Source organism: Saccopteryx bilineata, chromosome 3, assembly GCF_036850765.1.
Source record: "Saccopteryx bilineata isolate mSacBil1 chromosome 3, mSacBil1_pri_phased_curated, whole genome shotgun sequence".
Taxonomy (NCBI): domain Eukaryota; kingdom Metazoa; phylum Chordata; class Mammalia; order Chiroptera; family Emballonuridae; genus Saccopteryx; species Saccopteryx bilineata.
The window spans coordinates 248331661-248354148 of NC_089492.1; the positions used below are offsets into that span (position 1 = coordinate 248331661).

The 22488-nt window shown below is 56.9% G+C and overlaps 1 protein-coding gene across 8 annotated transcripts in view; it reads left to right on the top strand.

Moving 5' to 3' along the window:
• GLIS1 (GLIS family zinc finger 1) overlaps nucleotides 1–21631 on the top strand; it is a 265940-nt gene extending 244309 nt beyond the window's left edge. For 3 of the 8 annotated variants that reach the window (XM_066264998.1, XM_066264999.1, XM_066265005.1), the window contains 7 exons: nucleotides 3554–3664; nucleotides 7775–7907; nucleotides 9360–9440; nucleotides 13042–13195; nucleotides 18062–18240; nucleotides 18851–19018; nucleotides 21173–21631. In XM_066264998.1, coding sequence (XP_066121095.1) covers nucleotides 3554–3664; nucleotides 7775–7907; nucleotides 9360–9440; nucleotides 13042–13195; nucleotides 18062–18240; nucleotides 18851–19018; nucleotides 21173–21351 — 1005 coding nt within the window. In that variant the 3' untranslated portion in view covers nucleotides 21352–21631. Of the gene's footprint in view, nucleotides 1–3553; nucleotides 3665–7774; nucleotides 7908–9359; nucleotides 9441–13041; nucleotides 13196–18061; nucleotides 18241–18850; nucleotides 19019–20259; nucleotides 20337–21172 lie in introns of those variants that run through there. The other 5 variants (XM_066265001.1, XM_066265000.1, XM_066265004.1 and 2 more) reach the window with 5 other exon arrangements.
• Nucleotides 21632–22488: the final 857 nt, after the last annotated feature.

The window sequence follows — 22488 nt, forward strand, 5'->3', positions numbered from 1 at the left end:
CGTGAATGTCGCAGGCAACTCCGGGTGGCTGCGTGGCTTTCCCACACCCCAGGTCAGAGGCCCAGAGGGTTAGCCCCGTGTAGTCGGGGTCTTGTTTTCCAGAGAACACCCAGTCATGTCCCCAGCTTCCCTCTGGTACCAGAGAACATGGGGTTCTCTCCATGGGCAGGAAAGTGGTGAACAGACTGGAGAGGACCAGCCTGGGTCCTTACCCTGGCCCTCCACCTGGTCCTAGAGGTCCAAGGAATGTCCTTAGCCTCTCTGGGCCTCCGTCTCCTCAAACACCTACAACTGCAATGACGGATGAATAGGCCTGCGCACGGTCTACACCAGGGGTCTCAAACTCGCGGCCCGCCGAACAATTTTGTGCGGCCCGCAGACTAATCCACGAAGTTCAAAATATTTTGGATAAAATTAAGTAAGCCTAGGGGCCTACTTGTATTTTTCATTTCTCTAGCATCCTAGCTAGATATTAGCTTAATTAACAGCAGTTGTGATGCGAACTACAGTTTCTGGTCGTTTTGTGACACTGAGTAAACTGCATGTACGATTGTGCTTGTTGTACTGATTTTTTTTTTTTCAACTGCAGTGAAAAAAGTGTTGCGTAACAGTTGCCTTTTGTAGACCTAGTGCGGCCCGCGGAAGGCTGTGATCTTGCTCTGCAGCCCACATGCTGAGTTGAGTTTGAGACCCCTGGTCTACACTGCACATAGGAGTCCCTCCTCTCCCGTCCTGCGACTCACTGAGAGAATGCTGACCAAACCCAGCCACGTCCCAGGCACCAGTGTAGGGTTCCAGTCTTGACTGCACAGACTCCCTCGGTCAAGCAACTCACCTCGGCCCAGAGGGCAGAGTTACCTTGTGGTTTCGGGGGGCAGTTCCACTTGGGCGTGTCTGACAGGGACGCAGCAATCCCTAAATAAGCCACTGTCCTGCTCGGCCTCAGTTTATCGGCAACTTTGGGGTGATAATCTCCCCTTTGCCCGCTCCGCCAGACCATTCAGGACTGCAGACTCGAGAGGACGCACCCTAGCAGACTGTCACGGGCACTCTCACTTTGAAATCTTGGGCAAAGCATCCACCTCGAGTTCCTCATCAGCAAAGTGAAGGTGCTTCTCCCAGGGAGGGAGAGACCGAACGACCAGGCAGGCGGCACTCAGCGCAGGGCCCGCGTGGAGGGTGCCGGTGTGCAGGGCCCGCGTGGAGGGTGCCCGGTGCAGGAGCACAGACCCGCGGGGCCCGCGTGGAGGGTGCCCGGTGCAGGAGCACAGACCCGCGGGGCCCGCGTGGAGGGTGCCCGGTGCAGGAGCACAGACCCGCAGGGCCCGCGTGGAGGGTGCCGGTGTGCAGGGCCCGCGTGGAGGGTGCCCGGTGCAGGAGCACAGACCCGCGGGGCCCGCGTGGAGGGTGCCCGGTGCAGGAGCACAGACCCGCAGGGCCTCATCAGCTGGGGGGCCGTCCTCACAGCACGGCCGTGAGAGCCCGTGCTAGCAACAAGGCTCGGGAGCCTATGCAGTGACTCCAGCCCTGGGACTTGGCTGCTGCTGGGACACCCACAGGGTTTCCTGAGGGCTCGTGGGGGAGCTGGGCTGGAGGAATGTTCTACACACATCAGGCCCTGGAAAAACAAACACCGAGATGGGCCTTGTGCCCTCTTTCCAGGCAAGTGTGCCTTCACACACGGAGCTCTGTTTGTTTGCTTTTTGACAAAAGCGTGTGGATTTGTATCAGTGTCCCCAAGGGACTGGGCCCAGGGCCTGGGCCAGGCCAAGCCAGAGAGATGGGGGTGAGGCCCATGAGAGGGACCTGTGTGTGTGTGTGTGTGTGTGTGTGTAACAGCATACATGTTGGGGTGCAGTCAAGCCTGTGGGAGAGAGGCCCAGTGTGTATGTGTCTGCATGTGCATGTTTGTCCGTATCTCTGTGTGGTGGGCGGGGGCAGGTGTGAGGAGACTGTCTGCCCTCTACCCCATACCTTCCTTTCAGCAAGGCGAGCCTCTCACTGCTCTCTCTCCTTTTGCTCTCCTCCGTTTCTTTAACATGGCAACTCTCCGTGGCAGCACCAAGGTATGCTTGTCTCTTTCTGCTTCCCTCCCACCACGACGTCCTGTCCCTGAGTCTGAGGTCAACCAACTCACCTCGGCCCAGAGGGCAGAGTTACCTTGTGGTTCGGGGGGCAGTTCCACTTGGGCGTGTCTGACAGGGACGCAGCAATCCCTGGTACTCAGTCCGAGAGGTGCCACCTCCTCCAAACATTCTCCTGATCCCTGCAGTCACTGGAGGCCAGAGGGCCCTGAGAAAGAGGAATCGCTAGATGTGTTCAAAAAGGTACGCCTTCGAGATTTCAAGCCCCAGTAGCAGCTGGAGTCCCCAACCAGGGGGTTGTGGAAGCCCCTAGGAGAGAGCTCAGAATCCACGTACAGCCACGGAGCCCCCACCCTGGGTCCACCCCTGGGACCTGAGCGGAGCCAAAAACCCTCCCCTGAGGAAGTCACCACCTGGTAGAGAAGGACACTAGAGAAGGCCAGAAGCACGGTGGACAGTGCTGCCCATGGGACGCTCTGAGGTGGGGGCGGGAGGAAGACCCGAGAAGGGCGTGGACAGGAGGTGGCATGAGCTGGAGGCGTGGCAGGAGGGGTGGAGACTCCACAGGGCCCACGTCACAAAGAGCCTTTGTTGGCCAGAGATGAGCTATATCCAAAGGCACCAGAGAGTGATGGAGGGTTTAGAAGAGCGTGGCCAGCTCTTGAGAAAGGCCCTCTGGCTGTGAGCGAGGGGAGGTTGGAGGCGCAGAGAGCAGGGTGGGGCCCAGGTAGGAACCAAGGGAGGCAGGGGGCATGGATTTGTTCTAGAAGAACAGTGGGGCGCCCAAGGGCAAGGGCATCTGCCCAGCTTCCCCAGGTCTGTGTCTAAGACCCTGTTCCCTTCTGGCCTCCCATGACTGTTGAGGCAAGGACCAGAGAGCATTCTGGGGACTCTGGCGTCACTGCTAGATGTGGTCAACTGTTCCTAGCCAGGGCTCCTGCCATAGTCCAGCCTGACTCCATGTTCATGCACCCCTTGCCCCATGCTGTCCCTCACTGTTCTCCTCTCCTTCCCTCTTCTTCTCCCTCCTTATCCCTCCTTCTCCCCCCTCCCCAACAAGGCAGCCACCTCACTTCTCTCCTTGTCCATTTGCTGATTCTCTGTAGCTCTGGGTTACAAAGGGTATATACTTTCTCAGAGCCAGTGTCAGAGCTGGGAGAATCCTCGGTGGGCACCATTCTGCAGAGGAGAAAAGTGAGGCTCAGGAGAGGCAGCTTACTTAAGATCCAAGCATGAGGGTGAATAGATACAAGCCCCCTCCTTTGCTGCCAGGCCAGGCACCGTCCCCACACCTGTGGGCAGGACTGGTCAGTCAGACTCCTGGCCATGGGCATGAAGGGAGGGACAGGGCGTGAGCCCGTAGCCTGCCCCTTGCCCAGTCATTCTCCCCACCGCAGGTCACACAGTGGGGTCTTGGGCCTGACAGGTGGCCTGTCATTCACCACACCGCTGCCCCTCTGATATTACAGAAGCCATATGCCTGTCAGATCCCTGGCTGCTCCAAACGCTACACGGACCCCAGCTCCCTCCGCAAGCACGTGAAGGCCCATTCGGCTAAAGAGCAGCAGGTGCGTAAGAAGGTAAGACAGCCTCTGTTCCAGGCTCACCTTTGCAGATACCCCCCCCCCAGCTACCCAGCCCTATGCCCAACATCAAGCCAGGTGCCCACACTCCTTGTGTGCATTCACTCTTCCACACACTGAGGGTGCTATCATTCACCATCTGCCTCCCACCCATCCCCTGAGTGTACTTCCTCACCCTCAGCCAGCCAGCCAGACCATCCAACTCTTTCTCATCCATCTGCCCACTCACTGCAGCTCACTTATTGAACGTTTGACATCAGGCACTGTGTAGGGCTCAAAGATGCAAAAACAGGAAACCATGATCCCTGCTTTCAGTAGGGACCTAGAGGGTGAGACAGAGAAAAAGAGCAAATTCAGTATAAAATAATAAAGACTGCAATGGAAGTGTGCAGAGACTGGTCAGGGGCTCAGAGAAGGGGGACCTTAGCCCATCAGGGTGGGAACAGGAGGGTCGTGGAAGAAGTGACACCAGGAGCAGCAGGGCGCTGTGGTGTGCACTCTAGGGCCAGCCTGCTGGGCTCGCCACCCCTACCCTGTGGCCTTGGGCATATTTCTTAGTGCCTTCATTTTTCATGTTTCTCATCTGTCCAGGGGGCAGTCAAGGACTTGTTTTAAAGGGTTGTCATGAGGATTAAATGAATAAATATATGTTAAGGGTTTAGAACAGCAATTAGTGCAAAGTAAAAGCTCAAAATAGAAGGTGGTGCATTTTGTTATTAAGCCTTGACGAGGCCTCGGGCAAGTGAAGACAGAAGGGTGTGCCCCGGAGAGTGACTGAGACTTGAAATACCAAGGCAAGGAGGAGAGGCAGGGTGGGCAGGTGGGCATGCGAGGCCCGAGCCCTGTCGAGTTTGGGCTGTCCTGAGGACCGTGGGCGTCATTGAGGTGTCTGAAGCAGAGAGGCGATATGTCACCTTGACAGATGGCTCTGGGGGCTTCCTGGAGAATGGGATGGGAGTAGTTGGAGGGACGTCTTGAGGCAGGGAGGCCACTGCTGGAGAGCAGGAGAGAAGGTGGGGGCTGACCTGGGTCAGAGTGGGAGGGGAGGGTGACAGATTGGGCTTGGTGGTAGCTGGACTGGCTGGGGAGTGGCACAGGAGCACCTAGGTCAGACTTTGAGGGGCAGGATAGATGGTGGTCCTCCTCACTAGGATAGACAATCTAGGAAACAGGTTTGTGAGAGAAAGCAGCAGGTTCTGTTTGGGACAGGGAGTGTGTGAGCTGCTAAGGGACCCAGTACAGTGGGAAGGATGAGACTGCAACTGGCTAGGTTTAACCCATATCTTCAGGGGACCATGGGTCATGGAAGTAGGCATACTTGAGTGCCAGGGAGGGCGTGGGGGTGAAGAAAAACACCAGGGCCCAATCCAGGGACAGCGGCATGACAGAGGAGGACAGAGAGGGGAGAGCCCATTTATTTGCTCAGCAAGATTTATGGAGTAGCTCCCGTCTTGCAATCACTATTCTAAGAACTGTGGATACGTGAATAAATCAGAGAAAGGCCTAGAGGCTGGAGAAAACAAACCACTTTAGTCTTCATGGAAAGGGGGTATGCAGAGATTGGGTGCTGGAGCGAGCAGGCTTCGATGGGAAGGACAATGGTGGGGAGACAGCCAGGCTCAAGACTTTAGTCCTTATCCTGCTTGGAGGCAGCAGGGGCCACTGGAAGCAGTGGAGCAGAGCAGGGATGTGGTCAAAGCAGGGACCGTGAGCTCGCTGGTAAAAACACCACATCCCGGGGCGGGGGGGGGGGGGGGGGGGCGAGCCTTGAACTCAGCCCTGTGCCGCTGCTTCGCAGACTGTCTTATTTAGTCCTCACTATAACCCCAGGAAGTGGGCACTCTTTTTTCCCATTTTCGAGATGGAGAAACTGAGGCTGGGAGAGTTCTCAAATCTGCCCAGCATTGTGCAGCACAGGAGTGACAGAACCAGGGCCCCACCCCATACCCAGCTGTCCTCAGGGCCTGAGCTCCCTCCACCACTCACCGCCCTCAGGTTGCGGGGCCTGAGCGGGGGCAGGGAACAGCTCAGGCTCCATGCCAGGGATGCTTCTGTCCCTGGCGGACTGGTGCCCAAGGATCAGAATCCTGCCCTGGTTTTCCCAGGCCCCATGCTTGGCTCACACTGAGCCCCAGGGACCTGGAGCCGCAGATCTGCAAACTTCCCAACAATAAGCATCCATTAAGAGCCATCGGGGATGATGTATCTTTCTGGGTAAAGCGACCCTTGTATTATGACAGCTCCTTGGCAGCCCTGCTGCGTTTCAGAGAGAATTAGAAATGCTTTTCTTCCTTAATTCTCCTCTCCTGCTGCTCCTAATCCGATCGACATTGTGGTCTGCAAGGCATGCCTTGGCCCTCTTTTGCCAGAAACTTAATTTACATGGAAAACAGCTGCTGGGTCAGGGAGTCGAGAGCCCATTGGGAGGCTGGGCTTGACTTCCCCAACCTGAGTGCTGGCAACTCTGGCCTGAGAGGGTGGAAAACCCTTGGGACTGACTCCCAGCTGCTATGTGACATGAGACAAGGCTCTTGATTTCTTTGGGCCAATTTTGTCTCAGGAAAAAGGATGATTTGGACAAGTCAATCTTCAGGGCTCTAGTAGTCAGGCTTTGGGATTTCCCTGGGAGAGAGGGCCTTTCCCATCCAGGTGCATGCATGCGCCCTCATCACCCAAGGTCCCTAGGGTCCCATTCAGTCCCTCCTGGCCCCATCAGGAGAGGTGAAGACATTCTGAGGTGCCAGTCTCTAGTCCATCTTTTTTTTTTTTTTTTGTATTTTTCTGAAGCTGGAAACGGGGAGAGACAGTCAGACAGACTCCCGCATGCGCCCAACCGGGATCCACCCAGCACGCCCACCAGGGGGCAATGCTCTGCCCATCCGGGACGTCGCTCTGTTGCGACCAGAGCCACTCTAGCGCCTGAGGCAGAGGCCAAGGAGCCATCCCCAGTGCCCAGGGCCAACTTTGCTCCAGTGGAGCCTCAGCTGCGGGAGGGGAAGAGAGAGACAGAGAGGAAGGAGAGGGGAAGGGATGGAGAAGCAGATGGGCGCTTCTCTTGTGTGCCCTGGCCGAGAATCGAACCTGGGACTTTTGCACACCAGGCCGACACTCTACCACTGAGCCAACCGGCCAGGGCCTTTAGTCTGTCTTTAAGCGACAGCCGAGGATTGTTGGACAGAGTTTTCCAGCCCAGCCTTGCTCTTAGCCAAGGACCTCAGGCCCACCCGTATATTGCCCTAACATGCCCAATGTCATGGACAGCACGTTCAGCAAGCATGTTCGCACCCACCATTATTAGTTCCTTCTCACAGCAGCCGAGGTGAAGGGATTACTGTTGCTACGGGCAGGGAAGGGGAGGTGCAGAGAGGTTATTTGTCCAGTGTCACACAGGGGTAAGAGGAGATGGAGTGGCATTTGAACCCAGGTCTTCTGCCCTTTGCCCTGGACTATTTCTGCTGCACCTATGCCAGGAAAGGAAGATGGTGGGACAGTGAGCAGAGGAAGGAGGGAAAGACTCTGTACCTACTGTATTTTACTCCCGCTGTATCCACTTACCGCTGTGGCAGCCACAAGAACATGCCTCTCAGACCTCCAGCTGCCTGTGGGAGGCCCCGGCTGCTGCACCGTGACACCCATCTTAATGCTGTGCTGAGGCCCTGGCTCCTGCGGGCTGCTCGAGCTGGTGACTGAGTGTGGCAGGCTCTGCAGGGATGCAGAGGGAGACATGGGACCCCCTGACTTCTAGAAGACTTTGGCTCCCTGAGGACCCCCACCAACGTCCTTTCCCTCCCTCCTTCCCTTGGGGTTAGACTTGTAGCGTGGTCTGAGGGCTCTTCCAGCCTGCCCGGCTCTCTCGCATAAGCATTCCCCGTTACAGTCCTTGCATGTTCAGTCTCGTCTTAGCATCTGCTTCTCACACCTGAACTAACACAAACTCCACAAGGTACACAATTAGCTCCATTTTACAAATGAGGAAACTGAGGCACAATGAGGTGAAGGGTCTTGCCCTGGGGCCACGCTCCTTCCTGCCCTGTCCCCTGAAGCGAGGGTTGCTGGAGGGCAGGCGGTCTCGTGCTAACCCCCTCTCTCCCTGTGCTTGCTCCCCAGCTGCACGCGGGCCCCGATACTGAGGCCGACGTCCTGACCGAGTGTCTGGCCCTGCAGCAGCTCCATGCGTCCACACAGCTGGCTGCCAGCGACGGGAAGGGTGGCCGAGCCTTGGGCCAGGAACTGCTCCCAGGTATGTGTGGCACACAGCCTGGAGGGCCCTTCCGCTGCCACCAGCCCTGCAGGAACACGGGGCTGCTCTGTGGGCCCCCAGGGGCTCGAGAGACATGATTTGTTGAGGGGCACCCTCCTTCACTCATCTATGGCTCCCCGCTGCCCAGGGAATGAAGCCAAGGCCCCTCTCAGCCTGGCCTTCGAGGCTTCACGGGGCCTGGGCTCTCCTGGCGGCCTCCTGGCCCACCCTTGGCACATTGGATGCAGTTCCCTGAACACCCTGTGTTCCCTTTTGTCCCAGAGCCACGGCACACATCTCGCCAGCCTCCTCTCCCCCTTCTTCACTAAGGCAGTGCCTTCACTCCCGCTAGGACCTGCTGTGGGGTTCAGGCCTGGGCCTCGACTTGAAGCCCTGTGTACTCCCCATCATGATTCCTTACCTCAGAGGAGAAAAACAAGGCTCTGAGAGGGTGGGCAACTTGGCCAGAACCACTTCCTGCTCATTGCTAAAGCTCTGTGGCCCAGAGATGTCCCCCCCAGCCCATGAGTCCCGAATGGCCCATCCAGCCAGCCACTCAGCCTCTGGTCCAGCCAAGGCAGCCTGTAGTCCCTCCCCACAGCCACGAGCCATGGGCAGGTCTCAGGCCCCAAAAGGAGTTCCTGGCTGCTTGGCTTGGGAATCCAGCCCAGACTGGGGCCTTGGGGCCGGTGGATTCCAGTGGACCAAGTTGTGCTCTCCCCTCCCCTCCCCCCAAGAAACCACAGTATCAGAGCAGAAAGTTCTTCCTACCCTCTGGGATTGCTTGAATTACTCCAACCATTTTAAACATTTTTTATTTTCCAATTTTTTATTGTTTCCTTTTAGCATTGAAGTAGCAACAGATTTAAAACTGTCAAAGTACTTACCAAAACAGCCTTGGGAAGAGAAGGTGTTTACCCTTTTCTGGGCCGCCCTCCGCAGGGGTGTGTGCACTGACAGGCCCAGGGGCCAGGCAAGGACACCTCAGGAGGATGGATCCACACCCTCTCCCTCCGGCCGCGGGCTGCTTCTCACCGGCTCAGAGTTGCTAAAATAGCAGGGCGAGAGGGACCACAGGGGTGACCCAGCCCAGGGATGAAGGTTTCTATCTCAAGTGCCAGCTCCTTACAGCTGGTAGTGACCAGGTGGAGCTCTGTATTGAGAAGGATTCCGAGGCTCCGCAGGAAAGAGGGCCGTGGCTGACGAGCAATAGCTGCCCTGGGACAGAGGCCCTGCAGCCCCATGGTTTTCACTCTGGGGGGACTTAGGCCTGGGAGGGAAAGGATGGACCCGAGATCATTAAGTCCTCAGCAGATCCAGGTCGGATGCTTCTCCTCGCAGCTACCAGCCCAGGGCTTGTCTCCGGGCGAGGGGCCAGGGCCAGCAATAACCATCTTTTGAGCACTTGTTTAGGTTGATCACTTTATAAACATCATCTCATTCATTCCCCAGTGAGCCCATGCTGCAGATGGCAAACACAGCCCCTGAGGCAGCACCACAGAAAGAGCATGTCTGCCCTGCCCTGCTCTCACAGTGAGTGGGCGGTGTCTTCTCCGCCTTGAGCTTTAGCCTCCCCTCCCCCAACCCCAGATCTGCTGTGATGACAAATGTGATTTTGGAAGTGATCACTTATATAAACCCAGTGAGAATGATATTTATTATTGTTGTTGTGGCTCGTGGTGAATAAGAAGAGTATTTACTTACCCACCTCATAGTAATGCCACAGTCAACATTTATTGAGTATGTGCAGGAGCAGTTCTCCATACCACATACACATGCATGTATTAACTAACAGTCCTCAGACAGCACATGCTAGTATGCATTTTCCTTTCCAGTTGAGGCAGCTGAATTCTTTTTTTTTTTTTTTGTATTTTTCTGAAGCTGGAAACGGGGAGAGACAGACAGACTCCCGCATGCGCCCGACTGGGATCCACCCGGCACGCCCACCAGGGGGCGATGCTCTGCCCACCAGGGGGTGATGCTCTGCCCCTCCGGGGCGTCGCTCTGCTGCGACCAGAGCCACTCTAGCGCCTGGGGCAGAGGCCGAGGAGCCATCCCCAGCGCCCAGGCCATCTTTGCTCCAATGGAGCCTCGGCTGCGGGAGGGGAAGAGAGAGACAGAGAGGAAGGAGGGGGGGAGGGGGGGAGAAGCAGATGGGCGCTTCTCCTGTGTACCCTGGCCGGGAATCGAACCCGGGACTTCTGCACGCCAGGCCGATGCTCTACCACTGAGCCAACGGCCAGGGCGAAGCAGCTGAATTCTTGAGAGGTCAAAGCACTTTCTGCTGAGAATCCACAGCCAGTAGATGGCAGAGGCCAGGTCTGAACCCAGGCCGTCTGCTTGCAGGCTGTGCCCTTAACCAAACAGCCTGCCGCCTCCCTGCTGCTACGGCTACCCCTTGCCAAACTGAGCACCTAGTGTGTGCCAAGCCCCACGCTTGTCCCTGACCTCAAGCAGCTTGTCACACAGCAGGGAGGGAAGGACTGGCCAGACAAACCCAGGAGTCCTGCATCCCTGACGCTTCGGCCGCCAGATTCTACCACGGACCGCCCGACACATGCCTGAGGCGCAGTTGGGAACAGATGTTGGGGCCAGAGGTTAAGCGCTCACGGCTGATGATTGATGATGCTGATTTACAGCCTGAAGTGGTGCGTTTTGGGGAGAGGACGGGCAGGCCCCATGGCGTCCCCACTTTTGCCGCCCCTCATGATGTGGTGATTCCCTCATTTCCATCCACTGTAGGTTCACATGTTCAACACGCCTCATTTACACACTTAGAAGCCCACCATGTTTTTGTCCTCAGGGAGCAGGACAGGTGGGGACCTGGACCAGGGCAGGACAGAGGCTGGGGAAAGCAGGGAATGGATTCAAGCAATGTTAGGATAGAAGAGTCCCGAACAGAGGAGTGAGGGCAAGGGAGGAGCTGGTGAGGGTGACTTTGAATTTTCGTTGTGTGACTATAGAAAGCTCCCGTGAGTTTGTCTCTCGTCAGAAAGGGCCTGCTGTCTGCGTAGAAAACCCTCTGCAGCTGCTCGGCGGGCCGCCCTTAGCAGGCCCAGGGCAGCGAGGACGCGAGAGGCATGAGGTCAGCATTGGTGAGGGAGAGGCAGCAGGATTTATCAGGATTGTAGGCTGTTCGAGCTGTCAGGCCTCCAAATTGGTTCAAGATGGCAGGTGAGGCAGTACTAGCAGGAGTAGTGAGCAGAGCGAGCCAGCCCCATCCACAGAAATCCTCCCTAGGGCCTTCCTGACCGAGCTGGGCAAGGATGTGTGGCCCAGGGAGGCCGTGAATGGAGGGACGGGCAGCGCTGCGGGGGGAGCGGAGGTTGCTCAGGCAGGGGTGAGGACTGGGGCCAAGAGGCAGGGGCCCCTCAGGAACCCACTCAGAGCTCTAGGGTCACACAGCCAGCCCACAGTGAAACCTGAACCAGGGGCTTCTGACCAGCATCCGGGCCATAAGCTGATCTGGAGCCCCAGGCCATTTGCTGGACCTAGCTCTAAATAGACTTTCCTTTGGTATTGGGAGAACTGATTAACTGCTCACCCTGTAACTTTGAACAAATCATTGCAGTTCTTTTTTAAAAAGAAGTTTTGTATGGGTTTTTTAGATTTTTTATTTATTCATTTTAGAGCGAGGAGACAGAGAGAAAGGGGGGAAGGAGCAGGAAGCATCAACTCCCATATGTGCCTTGACTAGGTAAGCCTAGGGTTTCGAACCTGCGACTTCAGCATTCCAGGTCGACGCTTTACCCACTGTGCCACCGCAGGTCAGGCTCATTGCAGTTCTTAAAGCTTAGTTTCTTCATCTTAAAATGGGATCTCCCCTATTGATGGTTGTTGAGATGGTTAAACTAGTGTGAAAAAATAGCTTACACATAGTATGCTTTTTATTTATTTATTTTAGTGAGAGAGAAAGACAAAGAGTGATAAGAAGACAGGAAGGGAGATGAGAAGCATCAATTCTTTGTTGCAGCACCTTAGTTGTTCATTGATTGCTTTCTCATATGTGCCTTGATGTGGGGGAGGGGGCTACAGCTGAGCCAGTGACCCCTTGCTCAAGCCAGCAACCATGGGGTCATGTCTATGATTCCATGCTCAAGCCAGCAACCCGGCATTCAAGCTGGTGAGCCCGTGCTCAAACCGGTGGCCTCAAGATGTCAAACCTGGGTCCTCGAGATTTCAAACCTGGGTCCTTTGCATTCCAGGCTAACGCTCTAACCACTGCACCAATGCCTGGTCAGGCCATAGTATATTCTTAATTAGCAGTGACTGTTATTAATTACAATGTTTTATTTTTTAAAAATGACCAGATTCCCTCTGTTACATCCGTCTAAGACTCACTCTTGACGCTTGTCTCTGTCACGTGATACATTTATCTGTCCCACCCTAAAGGCTGGTCTGTGAAAATATTTTCTGACATTAAACCGGTCTGTGGCCCAAAAAAGGTTGGGGACCACTGATCTAGAGATGTAGAATCATCGAGACTGGAGCATGGCCAGCTCCTCCCTCAGTCAGGATGCTTGTGCAGTGTACAGCCTTACGGCCATCTGTGGCATGCTTTCGCAGAGGTCTCCTGGGCCGGCCTGCTGTCCAGCTGGCTGAGTCCTCCTCTCTTTGGAATGCCTTATGGTGGACATCCAGGTTCTGCTAACACATCTCCAGGAGGATGGGCCGTTCATTTTTGCCAAAGGCTGTCCATTACCCGCTAGCAGCTCGGCCTGTTAGAAGGTGCAGCCAAGCCCTGAACTAGAGTCTGCTTCTCGCCACTCCAGGACCCCTTTCTGCTCTGGGGCTATCGTACAGTTCCCCTGTCACAATGAAGAACACACACACACACACACACACACACACACACACACGGCCTGCCCGCGCCCTGCTTCCGACAGCCCCTTGTCAGAACTCGGCTGTCAGGGTCGGCCTCAGCTCTGCACACAGCCCTTCAGCCAAGGCATGAACAAAGCAGAGTACAACCACTGCTCTCATTGTCTGCGCCCCCAGCCTTCGAGAAACACGAACTTGCTGGTTCCTCTTCTTGTCTTACTCTCTCCATAAGCAGGCACACAGCTTCTGGGTCGTCCGCTGCCATCTCTGGGGAGTGGCTGAAGCCCAGCAATATTTGCTTGCTTCCCTGCAGGTGTGTATCCTGGCTCCATCACCCCCCATAATGGGCTCGCATCAGGCATTCTGCCTCCCACGCACGATGTCCCTTCCAGGCACCACCCACTGGATGCCACCACCAGTTCCCACCATCTGTCCCCTCTGCCTGCAGCTGAGAGCACCAGGGATGGGTATGTATGGCCAGCCAGCCCTCCTCCAAGGAAGCAAGTGGGCACCTGCATGGGAGGCAGGTGAGGGCAGGCATCCCTCACACTAAATGTTTGTTACTGATCATGAAAATAGCCAATGTTTAGGCAGCACTTACCATATTTCCCCATGTATAAGACACACCTTAATTTTGGGACCCGAAATTTGAAAAAAAAAAAGTATTACATAAAGTTATTGAAATGAAGTTTTATTTATCATAAATTTTATACAACTCCTCATCACTGTCAAAATTCCCATCTGTTAGCTTGTCCTCATCTGTGTCTGATGATGAATCACTGTCCTCATATATTGTCTCATCCTCGGTTCCATCTATGGCATTTGAAATGCCACAACCACCGTATAAAACCCACCCAGTTTTTAGACCCCAAATTTTTCGAAAATGATGTGTCTTGTGCATGGGGAAATACGGTAACTATGTACTGCGTCCGTACCTAACTCTTCCTATGCATGATTTCACTGGTGCCTCACCGTAACTCTACGAGGAAGATGGCATTGGCACCCGGACTTCTTGGTGCCTCACCCTGAGCCCTCCCCTCTCCTGCAGGGTGGCCCGGGAGTGCTGTGTCCTCCCCCACCCCCGTCTGGGCTGCCACTCTCAGGCCTCCTTGGGAGCCTCCCTCTGGCTTCTCTTTGGCTCCTGCTGTGCATTTGGTGAGCAGACTCTCCGCTGCCCACTCCAGAAATGCCTACCTGGGCCTCAACCCCTCTGACCACGACTTCTGTGACACACTGCCGCCTATCCGGGCTGTCCAGGAGCCCTTACCGCGGGACCAGTGCAGGGGGCCCCTTCCTGCATTCAGTGTGGTTCCCATTGTGGCCACTTAATTGGCTGGAAACAGTGAAAGTGCTAATTGCTGGCCTCAGATGCTGCGGGAATCCGTTTTCCCTGCCCCGCCTCCTGCCCTCCCTGCCTCTCTTGCTTATCGCCAGCAGTGCTTGATCAGATCCGTCCCCCAAGGCCTGGCTGCGGAGCTGTCCTCCTCCCCCGCCCTTCTGCTCCAGGCAGCAGCCTCGGGCCTGCCCTCCCTGCCGGCCCGTGCCTGGGGCCAGCCTGGCCTTACCTCTGAATCTGCTGTCCACGGCTCCTCCCTCTGCTCCTTTCGCTACTCACCCTTTAATTCAGCTCCGGTGTAGGCAGGCCCTGCCACGGATGACCTCAGCCCTGGGGAAGCTCCCTGTGAGGAGGGGAGAGGGACAGACCTGCTGGGGTTGCCTCCACAGACATGTGCTCTGAGCAGAGGAAGCAGAGTCAACTGGGGGAGCCCAGAGGAGAAACCAGTGCGGTGGGGAGGGTGGCAGGGAAGGCTTCTTGCAGGTGCTGCTAAGCGGGGCCTCCGAGGGTAAGGAGGAGTTGGGAGAGGTTGGGAAGAAGACAGCAAGAATGAGGGCAGGCAGGGTGAGAGCTGGGCTGTTCTGGGAAACCGGAACCCTTTGTGTGGGCAACAAGCTCAGGAGAGAGGTCACAGGGGCCAGATCATGAGGCCTGAGACGGGACTCTCCGAAGGGTTCTGAGCAGGAATGTGCAGGTTTGGGGATGAGAACGCAATGGCTACAGCACAAGCCGAAGTGGCCAGGACGGCAGGCTGAGCCAGGGCTGCTGGGGGGCGGGGAGAACCCCCAGAAGGCATCAGTGACATAGAAGGAGAAGTATTTAGGGAAACTCTGGCCGGTGCAGAGAGGAGGGCCCACTGGGGGAGCCCTGGGTGGGCAGAAGTGCTGTTCATGGAACAGGGCCAGACTGTGGCGGTGAGGGCATGGAGAGCCACGGAGGGGCAGCGGACGAGGTGCAGAGAGCCAGAAAACCAAGCCCTGCCGGAAGCGGAGGTCCTCTCTAAAGCGCACATTCAAGTGCCCTCCTGGAGGAAGGTCGTGAGACTCCTGCACAAGCCTGATGCTGTATGTCACCTGGTGCAGCTTCCATGGACACCAGCCCCCACCCACTGGCTCAGGCCACCTGCTCAGCCACCAGCCAGCCCAAAACTTCTCCAGCCAAAGAAAAATAAAGCACAGAGGCCTTTCCCCACTCGGGCTGTGTACTCTGCTCTGCCTCATTCATCACCTGCCTGCGGCCTGCAAAGTGCCCGTCAAGAATTCCTGCAACGAGAGGCAGAGTGATGACAAGACCGAGACGGACCCCCGGCTGGCCGCCCACCCGTGCCTGCGGGAGCTGGGGCTCGAGTCATCCCAGCCACCAGGCGCCCGGGCTCCTCCGGGCTGCAGGAGAGAGGGGCCCTCACGCCTGACACCAGGCCCAGGCCCTGCTTGAAGCTTGAATGGGTTTCTTTTTCCAGCCCTTGAGAGGGGGAAAGGCCTTCAGCCTCCCCTCCCTGCCAAATTCAACAGGGAAGGCCACTCGCCACTCCCCGGTGGTTTGCTGGGACGTTTAAATAACTTGACAGAATTATCTGATTCACTCAAAAATATGCTAAGAGGGCCTGACTTCATGACCAAATTTATTTATTCTGGCTCAGAGAAGATGCCGAATAGGGTGGTATTTTACCCTGGCCCCGTACAAGGTATGAAGCCCTAAGTCTGCCAGGCCAGTGAGGTTTTATATTAATTTTTATAGGTTCCAATTGGAGCAAAAATATTTGATTTAGGAGTCATTTGCATGACTCAGAAGAGGAGCCCCAGGTGATCTTTTTTCCTTTGAAAGGAGCAGCATACCCTCAGCCTCCAAGTCTGCCGAGGAGAGAGCCGTGTTTTGTTTAATTTCACTGGCTGTGAAGGTGGCAAATGTGAATTTATGGCAGGTTTGAGACAGGAAAAACAAACTTTGGAAATGCATGTTTTCCCCCTTCAGATCTGGTTCTCCTTAATTCTACAGTGCCGTTAATCTCTGGGTCTGTGGCCGAGCCATTCAGAAACACGTTTGTTAGTATTCATCAGCTGTTTGCAGAGTGCCAGGCCCAGGGCTGAGCCCCGCGTGCCTGAGAGGAGCGAGAGCTGGCCTTCCCGCAGGAGTGGGCCAGCAGGAAGTCAGGGAAGAGCTGGAGTGTGGGTGCCAGGCTGGGTGGGCGTAAGGACGGGCACCACCCAGCAGGCCCGAGGGGGCTCCACCCTCCTGGCCACGCCCAGCCCAGCCTCAGCCGGAAGAACTGGTTAGGAGGGCACCCAGCTTGTGCACGGTGCTCCATTTTATAGAGCTGGTAGAAGACCCTGGCCCACCGGACGGCCCTGTGCGGCAGGCCTAAAGATACTGATACAACAGTATCGATAATTCATTCAAGGAGCCTGGATGAGGGTCCAGTTCATTAACCGAGGGGCTGAAGTGTACCTACAGGGTGTTAGATGCTGGGCCAGGGACCCAGGAGGTGGTGTGGAGGCCCCTTCTGCTGCCCTCAGAGCAGTCTCAGTGGTGGGGGGCCCGACATACGAATGGTGACAGCACAGGAGGGTAAGTGACCGTGGGATGCCCAGGTTGGAGGGAACAGACAGGGACCGGGCAGAGCTACAGCCCACCGGCCTCTCCCGCAATCCCCTTCCCCCATTTCTAGAGAGTCCTGCTTCCTCAGAGAGGCAGTGGTCTGTCCTGTTAACACTTCATATGTTGGAATGTGGGCCAGGGCTACATGCCTAGCCTACAGAGGTCGCCCGGAGCTGTGACACTGAATTTTCAGTGTATTCTAATGTGATGGTCCAACAAACCCACACATGCAAACGAGGCAGTGGAGACCGAGTTCCCATTCTCTCCCGCTTTCTGCAGTGCACCCAGGCTTTCTAGGCTGGGAGCCCTGGCCTGGTCCCAAAAGCCCCCAGTGCAGCTGAGCCCAGGGTCATTTTGGCTCCTGTGAACAGGCCGCCACCCCTTAGGAAGGCGACGTGAGGAAGGAACCCAGGTGTGCAGGGATGTGCAGTCCAGTGAGACGGCCTGCCTGGGCTCAGCCGGGTGCGGGGTGCCGCAGAGCTCAGCGCTGCAGTCCTGTTCCAGGCCACGAGCGTCCAGAGACAGGCTCGCATCCCCGCTGGCTCTGTACGGAGGAGGTGATGACTGTCCCGTCACAGGTGCATCCAGATGGAGGAGAGATGGCCAGGGACGGAGACAGGGGTCACTAAAAGTGCACCTGCTAGTTTCCTTCCCTTCATCCTAATGATGATGATGATTCACAGAGTGGCTGAGAAAGCACTGACCTCGTACTGGTGCTCTGTCTACCTTGCTTTATTTTGCTTTACCCTCACCATGACTCTGTAGGTCAGTGCTGTGTGGCTGGACAACTTAGGCAAACTCTCTGTGAGGACGTGAGGACATCTCTCACAGGGGTAGGCGGAGCCTCGGGGGCTGGGGACTGTGCCAGGGGCTGTTCTGCCCAGAAACTGCCCAGGCTGCCTGTGCGTCGTGCTGTCCGGGTGGGACCCAGCAGGGCTGGCGGGTATTAGCTCCGGGCAGTGAGTTACAGTGTGTCAGGTAGGAACACAGCAACCCCGCGAGGAAACCAAGGCCCAGAGACATTTAGCATCTTGCCCAAAATCACGTGCCCAGTGAGAGCAAATGGGGCTTTAAACACAGCTCTGTCTTCTCCAGAGGTTGTGCTTATCACCAGTGTACTTTGTTATCCGTCCTGAATACCAGATAGAAGTTTTACTTTACTGATTCCTTTGGGCTCAAATGTTTATAAGATTTTAAAACTTTAATTACAGTTTGAACATGATCAGAAATAAAATCTTCCTTTTCTAATTGCACTGTTGCAAGTTAGAGCAGGTCATCTAGTGAGCTCACCGTTGCTGGAGAGAAGCAAGCAGCGGTAGCCATGCCTCTGTCCCCCATGTCCCCCACGTCCCCCACGTCCCCCAGAGCCCGTCCTGCTCACAGCTCTCTCTCTTCTCTCCAGGTTGGGACCCGGCCTCCTCTCGCCCATGGTCAGCCCACTCAAGGGGCTTGGGCCACCGCCACTGCCACCATCCTCCCAGAGCCATTCTCCAGGGGGGCAGCCCTTTCCCACCCTCCCCAGCAAGCCCCCCTACCCACCCTTCCAGAGCCCTCCACACCCACCTCTTCCCAGCCCGCAAGGTAAGCTCTGGACATACCAACTCCTGCTAGGGTGCCCACCAGGAATGGGACAGCGACCTGGGGAAGGCAGGTGGGCAGCAGAATGACAGCAGGTGCTGAGGGCCACACCGGGAGGAGCTGGAGTCAGGTGACCCCACAAGCCTAGTCAAGGGCACTTCCTGGAAAAAATTCATTCTGAAGTGTGAAAAAAAGTTTGTTCCATCAGTAAGGCATGGAAGGGCTCGCTCTTTCAGTGGAAGGAACAGTGTTGGCAGTGGCAGGGAACAGCCTGCTGCTGTGAGGAGCAGTGAGGAATTGGTTATTTCAGAGGGGAAGAGGCTGGAGGGCCAGTTGTCCCTCCTTGCAGAGCACTCTCATTAGCCACAAGTGACCCAAGTCAGGGGCAGCCACAGGAGGCCGGCTCACCCATTCCCTCTGCTGCAGGGCGGAGCTGGGAGAGGCACTCGGGACCCCTGCCACCTTTCCCAGCGTGGGGCTCCCTTCTCTCAGTCACACCCACCATGCCTGGGCAGGACAGTGTGGGGGCGGGGCTACCCGCAGCAGCGGAGACAGCCCCTCCCTTCCCTGAGATGCTGTTTGCTAATACAGCCCCGGCTGCCTCCCTCTGCAGGGTACCAGGGCAGCTTCCACTCCATCCAGAGTTGCTTCCCCTATAGCGACTGCTACCGGATGGCCGAGCCGGCAGCCAATGGGGACGGACTGGCTGGGGAGGCCCACGGTTTCAACCCCCTGCGGCCCAACGGCTACCACAGCCTCAGCGCACCTTTACCTGCCACAGGTAAGCCCTCCCTGCGTGCCTCCCTTTCCTGAGCACCCACCAAGGCTCAACCCTGTGCGAAGTGCTGTATGCCCATTGTCCCGCAGCCTCAGGACAGCCCCATGGGGCAGTTGTCCCCACCTTACAGAGGGGAGATTAAAGGCTCAGAGAGGTCCCAGGACCCCACAGCAGGGGGTTTGCATGCTGCCTGACCCCAGAGTCAGCCTTCCTCCCCAGCCTCACGTGTGTCTGGCCTCTCGCAGGTTTCTGCAGACACAGAGAAAATCAGATTAGAGCTCAGTCTGGTTGATGATTCTTTTGAATATTTACTGTACTGCTGCTGTGTGCAGGCACAGTTGTAGGCCCTGGGGATCCAGCAGGGAATGAGACAAGTACTGATCTCTGCTTAACAGATGGGGAAACTGAGGCCCAAAGGGGCCACATTGCTAGGAAGGGACTGAGCCTGGAGGTCATGCTGCTGCTGGTGCTGCATCTGTGTGTCCCCCAGAGCCCTGGGCCTCCCTGGGTAACGTGCTTGGCTGGCGTGGAGCAGCCCAGTGAGGGGGAGGGCTGTGCAAAGCCCAGGGTAGAGTCAAGCTCAGACCAGCAGGCCCAGTTCTGGTCAGAGGGGCACAGATGGGTAGGGCCGACCCCCCCTGAGTTCTCCAAGCTAAGCCTCAGCTCTGGTCAGCCCCGCAGCCCAGGGCCAGCTGGAAGCTACCAGGCCTGGGCAGGATGGGGCCCCAGACAGCTGGGGGTGGGGGCAGAGAGACAGAGGGCCGAGCACTGAGGTCAGACGAGCACATACAAAGCTGTGGGTCCGTGTTTCCTGTCCACACACGTGCTCCCGTGTCTGTGCATGTCTTCTCTCTGCACTCGTCCGGGGAGCACAGCTGTGTGCAGGTGCCTGTGGGGCCAGCAGGGGTAGATTCACGGCAATGTGAGCCCGTGAGTGTGTAAGGGGTTTACAGGGCACGTGTGCTCATGTCTGCACACGTGAGCTCACACGTGCTGTGCTGATGTTCATGCCCCATCTGTGTGCACACGCCTGTGTCCTCAGCCTGTGGCCCCATTCGTGTGCAGACTGTTTCAAGTGTGGTGCAAGTATGTCTGTGGGTAGACACATCATGTACGTGTGCCAAAGGCAGATGTGTACCAGTCTCAGGGTGGGTGTGTTCCATGTTTACACACACATGGATTAGGGTATGACACTGGCCACTGTCCCCAGCACTCTTGTCTCTCACTGACCCATCTCACCCCAGCCCCAAGGTGGGATTTCTTGGTTTTGCAGAAAGGCCTGAAATAAGTAGCTCTGAGGGGTCAAAAGGCTGCTTCCGTGCCGAGGGCATCTCACACCAAGATAGGGGGTTCTTTTGGCCTCCCCTGTCCCCTGCTGTCTGGGTGGCAGCCCCGCATCCAGCACCCATTCCAGACCTGTCCAGCTGCCCACATCTCCTCTGCCAAGCAGAGAATAGACATACAGGACTGAACAAGATGGGGCCACAGGGCCTCGGGAATAGCTCAGCCTGAACCCACTGCACAGATAGGAAGACTGGGGTCCACCTGTCAAGCTACAGAAGTTCCTGACAGTAGCCCAGGCCCAGAGTCCTGAGGGCAGGGACTAGGTAAGATGGCCCTCCAGGTCCCTCCAGAGGGACCCGAGCCTGCATCAGTGGGCTGCCCTCTCTGAGCCACCTTCAGCTCCACAGGGGGACAGTGAGTCCCATCACCCTGGATGGCTGTGAAGCTTAAGTGAGATAAGGGTTCACCACCCTTAGTAAGTGCCCAGCGAGTGCTGCTCCCTTCTTTGTCTCTGGTGAGGTGGAGAAACCTGAAATGTTGGGGTGGGCTGGGGTCCTTCTGCCAGGAGGGGACCAGCCCCTGCAGCCAAGAGCTGTGATCAACCACCCCCACACCCCCTTCCCGTCCGTTCTGCCCACAGCCCAGCTCTGGCTGATGGGCCCTGCAAGCCAGCCTGCCTGTATTCCCAGCTGCCCAGGGAATGCAAGGCCTAGGGTCCCTCCCCCCAGGCCCCTCCCGCCCTGTCCCCACCCAGAAGGGCAGTGGGCTCAGAGCAGTCCCTGCTGAGGGGACACTGTGATGAGGAACCACAGGCTGGAGAGTGGGGTCTGGGAGCTGGGAAAAGATGACAAGCATAACCCGCGAATTCTCCAGCCCAGACCCTGTGCCCCACAGGCTACGAGGCTCTGGCCGAGGCCCCGTGCCCCACGGTGCTGCCACCACAGCCATCTGAAGACGTCGTGTCCAGTGGCCCCGAGGACTGCAGCTTCTTCCCCAACGGGGCCTTTGACCACTGCCTGAGTCACATCCCCTCCATCTACACGGACACCTGAAGGAAGGCCTGCCCACACCTGTCCACCCTCCACCACAGATGCTACCTTGCCCACCCACTGTGTTCCCACCCTCAGTGTACCCAGCCCGAGCGGTCAGATCAAAGCTCTCCAGGCGCTTAGGAGCCGGGTAGGCCGGGAGCAGTCCCAGCGGGGCGCTCAGAGGGGCCCATCAGGATCCGTGACTTGTGACCTTCCCTCGACTGTGTCTTCCTTAATTCTCTCCCAATGGTTTTAAAATCACAGACCTCGTGTATATAAAGTGTACAGAACTTGTTTTCCATTCCCCTGCCAGTTTTATATTTTTGGTTTTACAAGAAAAACATTAAAAACTGGAAATGAGACTTGGGGGCCTGGTTGTGCTTTAGTGGCTCGGGCGAGAGGCTGAGACAAGGAGACCGTTGGAGGACGGTAGTGGAGCGTGTGTGGGGCGCGGGCCACGTGGAGACCAGCTAGGGCCCTGCGTTCCCCGGGGGGTGGGTGCCGAGTCCCGGGGCCCCACCAACATGCTGCATGTGAGCCTCACAGACACCGAGGCTCGGCTCAGCACCTCAGCGAGAGGCGGGTCTATCCCCACTGGCAGGCAAGAGGGCCAAGGCTGGGACTGAAGTTTGAGCCCAGATCCATCTGACCCAGACCTGTGCCACCTGCACTGACTTCTCAGTGGGTGGAGAACAGTGCACCAGCCCTGGCATGGCTTTGGGTGAGCCAGGCAGGCCATGGGGGGGGGGGGAGTCCTTTCAGGAACACAGCCCAGAAGCCTCCGGAAGGTGAGGGGCAGAGGCAGGGACCTGTGGGCAGGCCAGGGCACAGACAGCATCCTTTGCACACAGAGACCTCCCTACCCCGAGTGGCCAGGGACAGAGGGAGTGGAGGCCAGTTCAGAGGGTGCCGAGGCTTCCACGGGGCTGCTGGCCCCCTGCCCGTCTCCCGCCTCATCGCTGAGCACCGGGAACAGGCCCATCAGCCGGGCCAGTGCAGGTACCCTGGACAGTGTGCACCTCACCGTGTCACCCTGCAGGTACCTGGTTTATAAAACAATTCCTCAAGGAAAATTCCTGCCTTCTATCTGCTGAAGTGAAACAAAGCAATGGAGGTCACACGTCCTGAGCTCTGTGCCAGGCCCTCCCCCATGCTCCT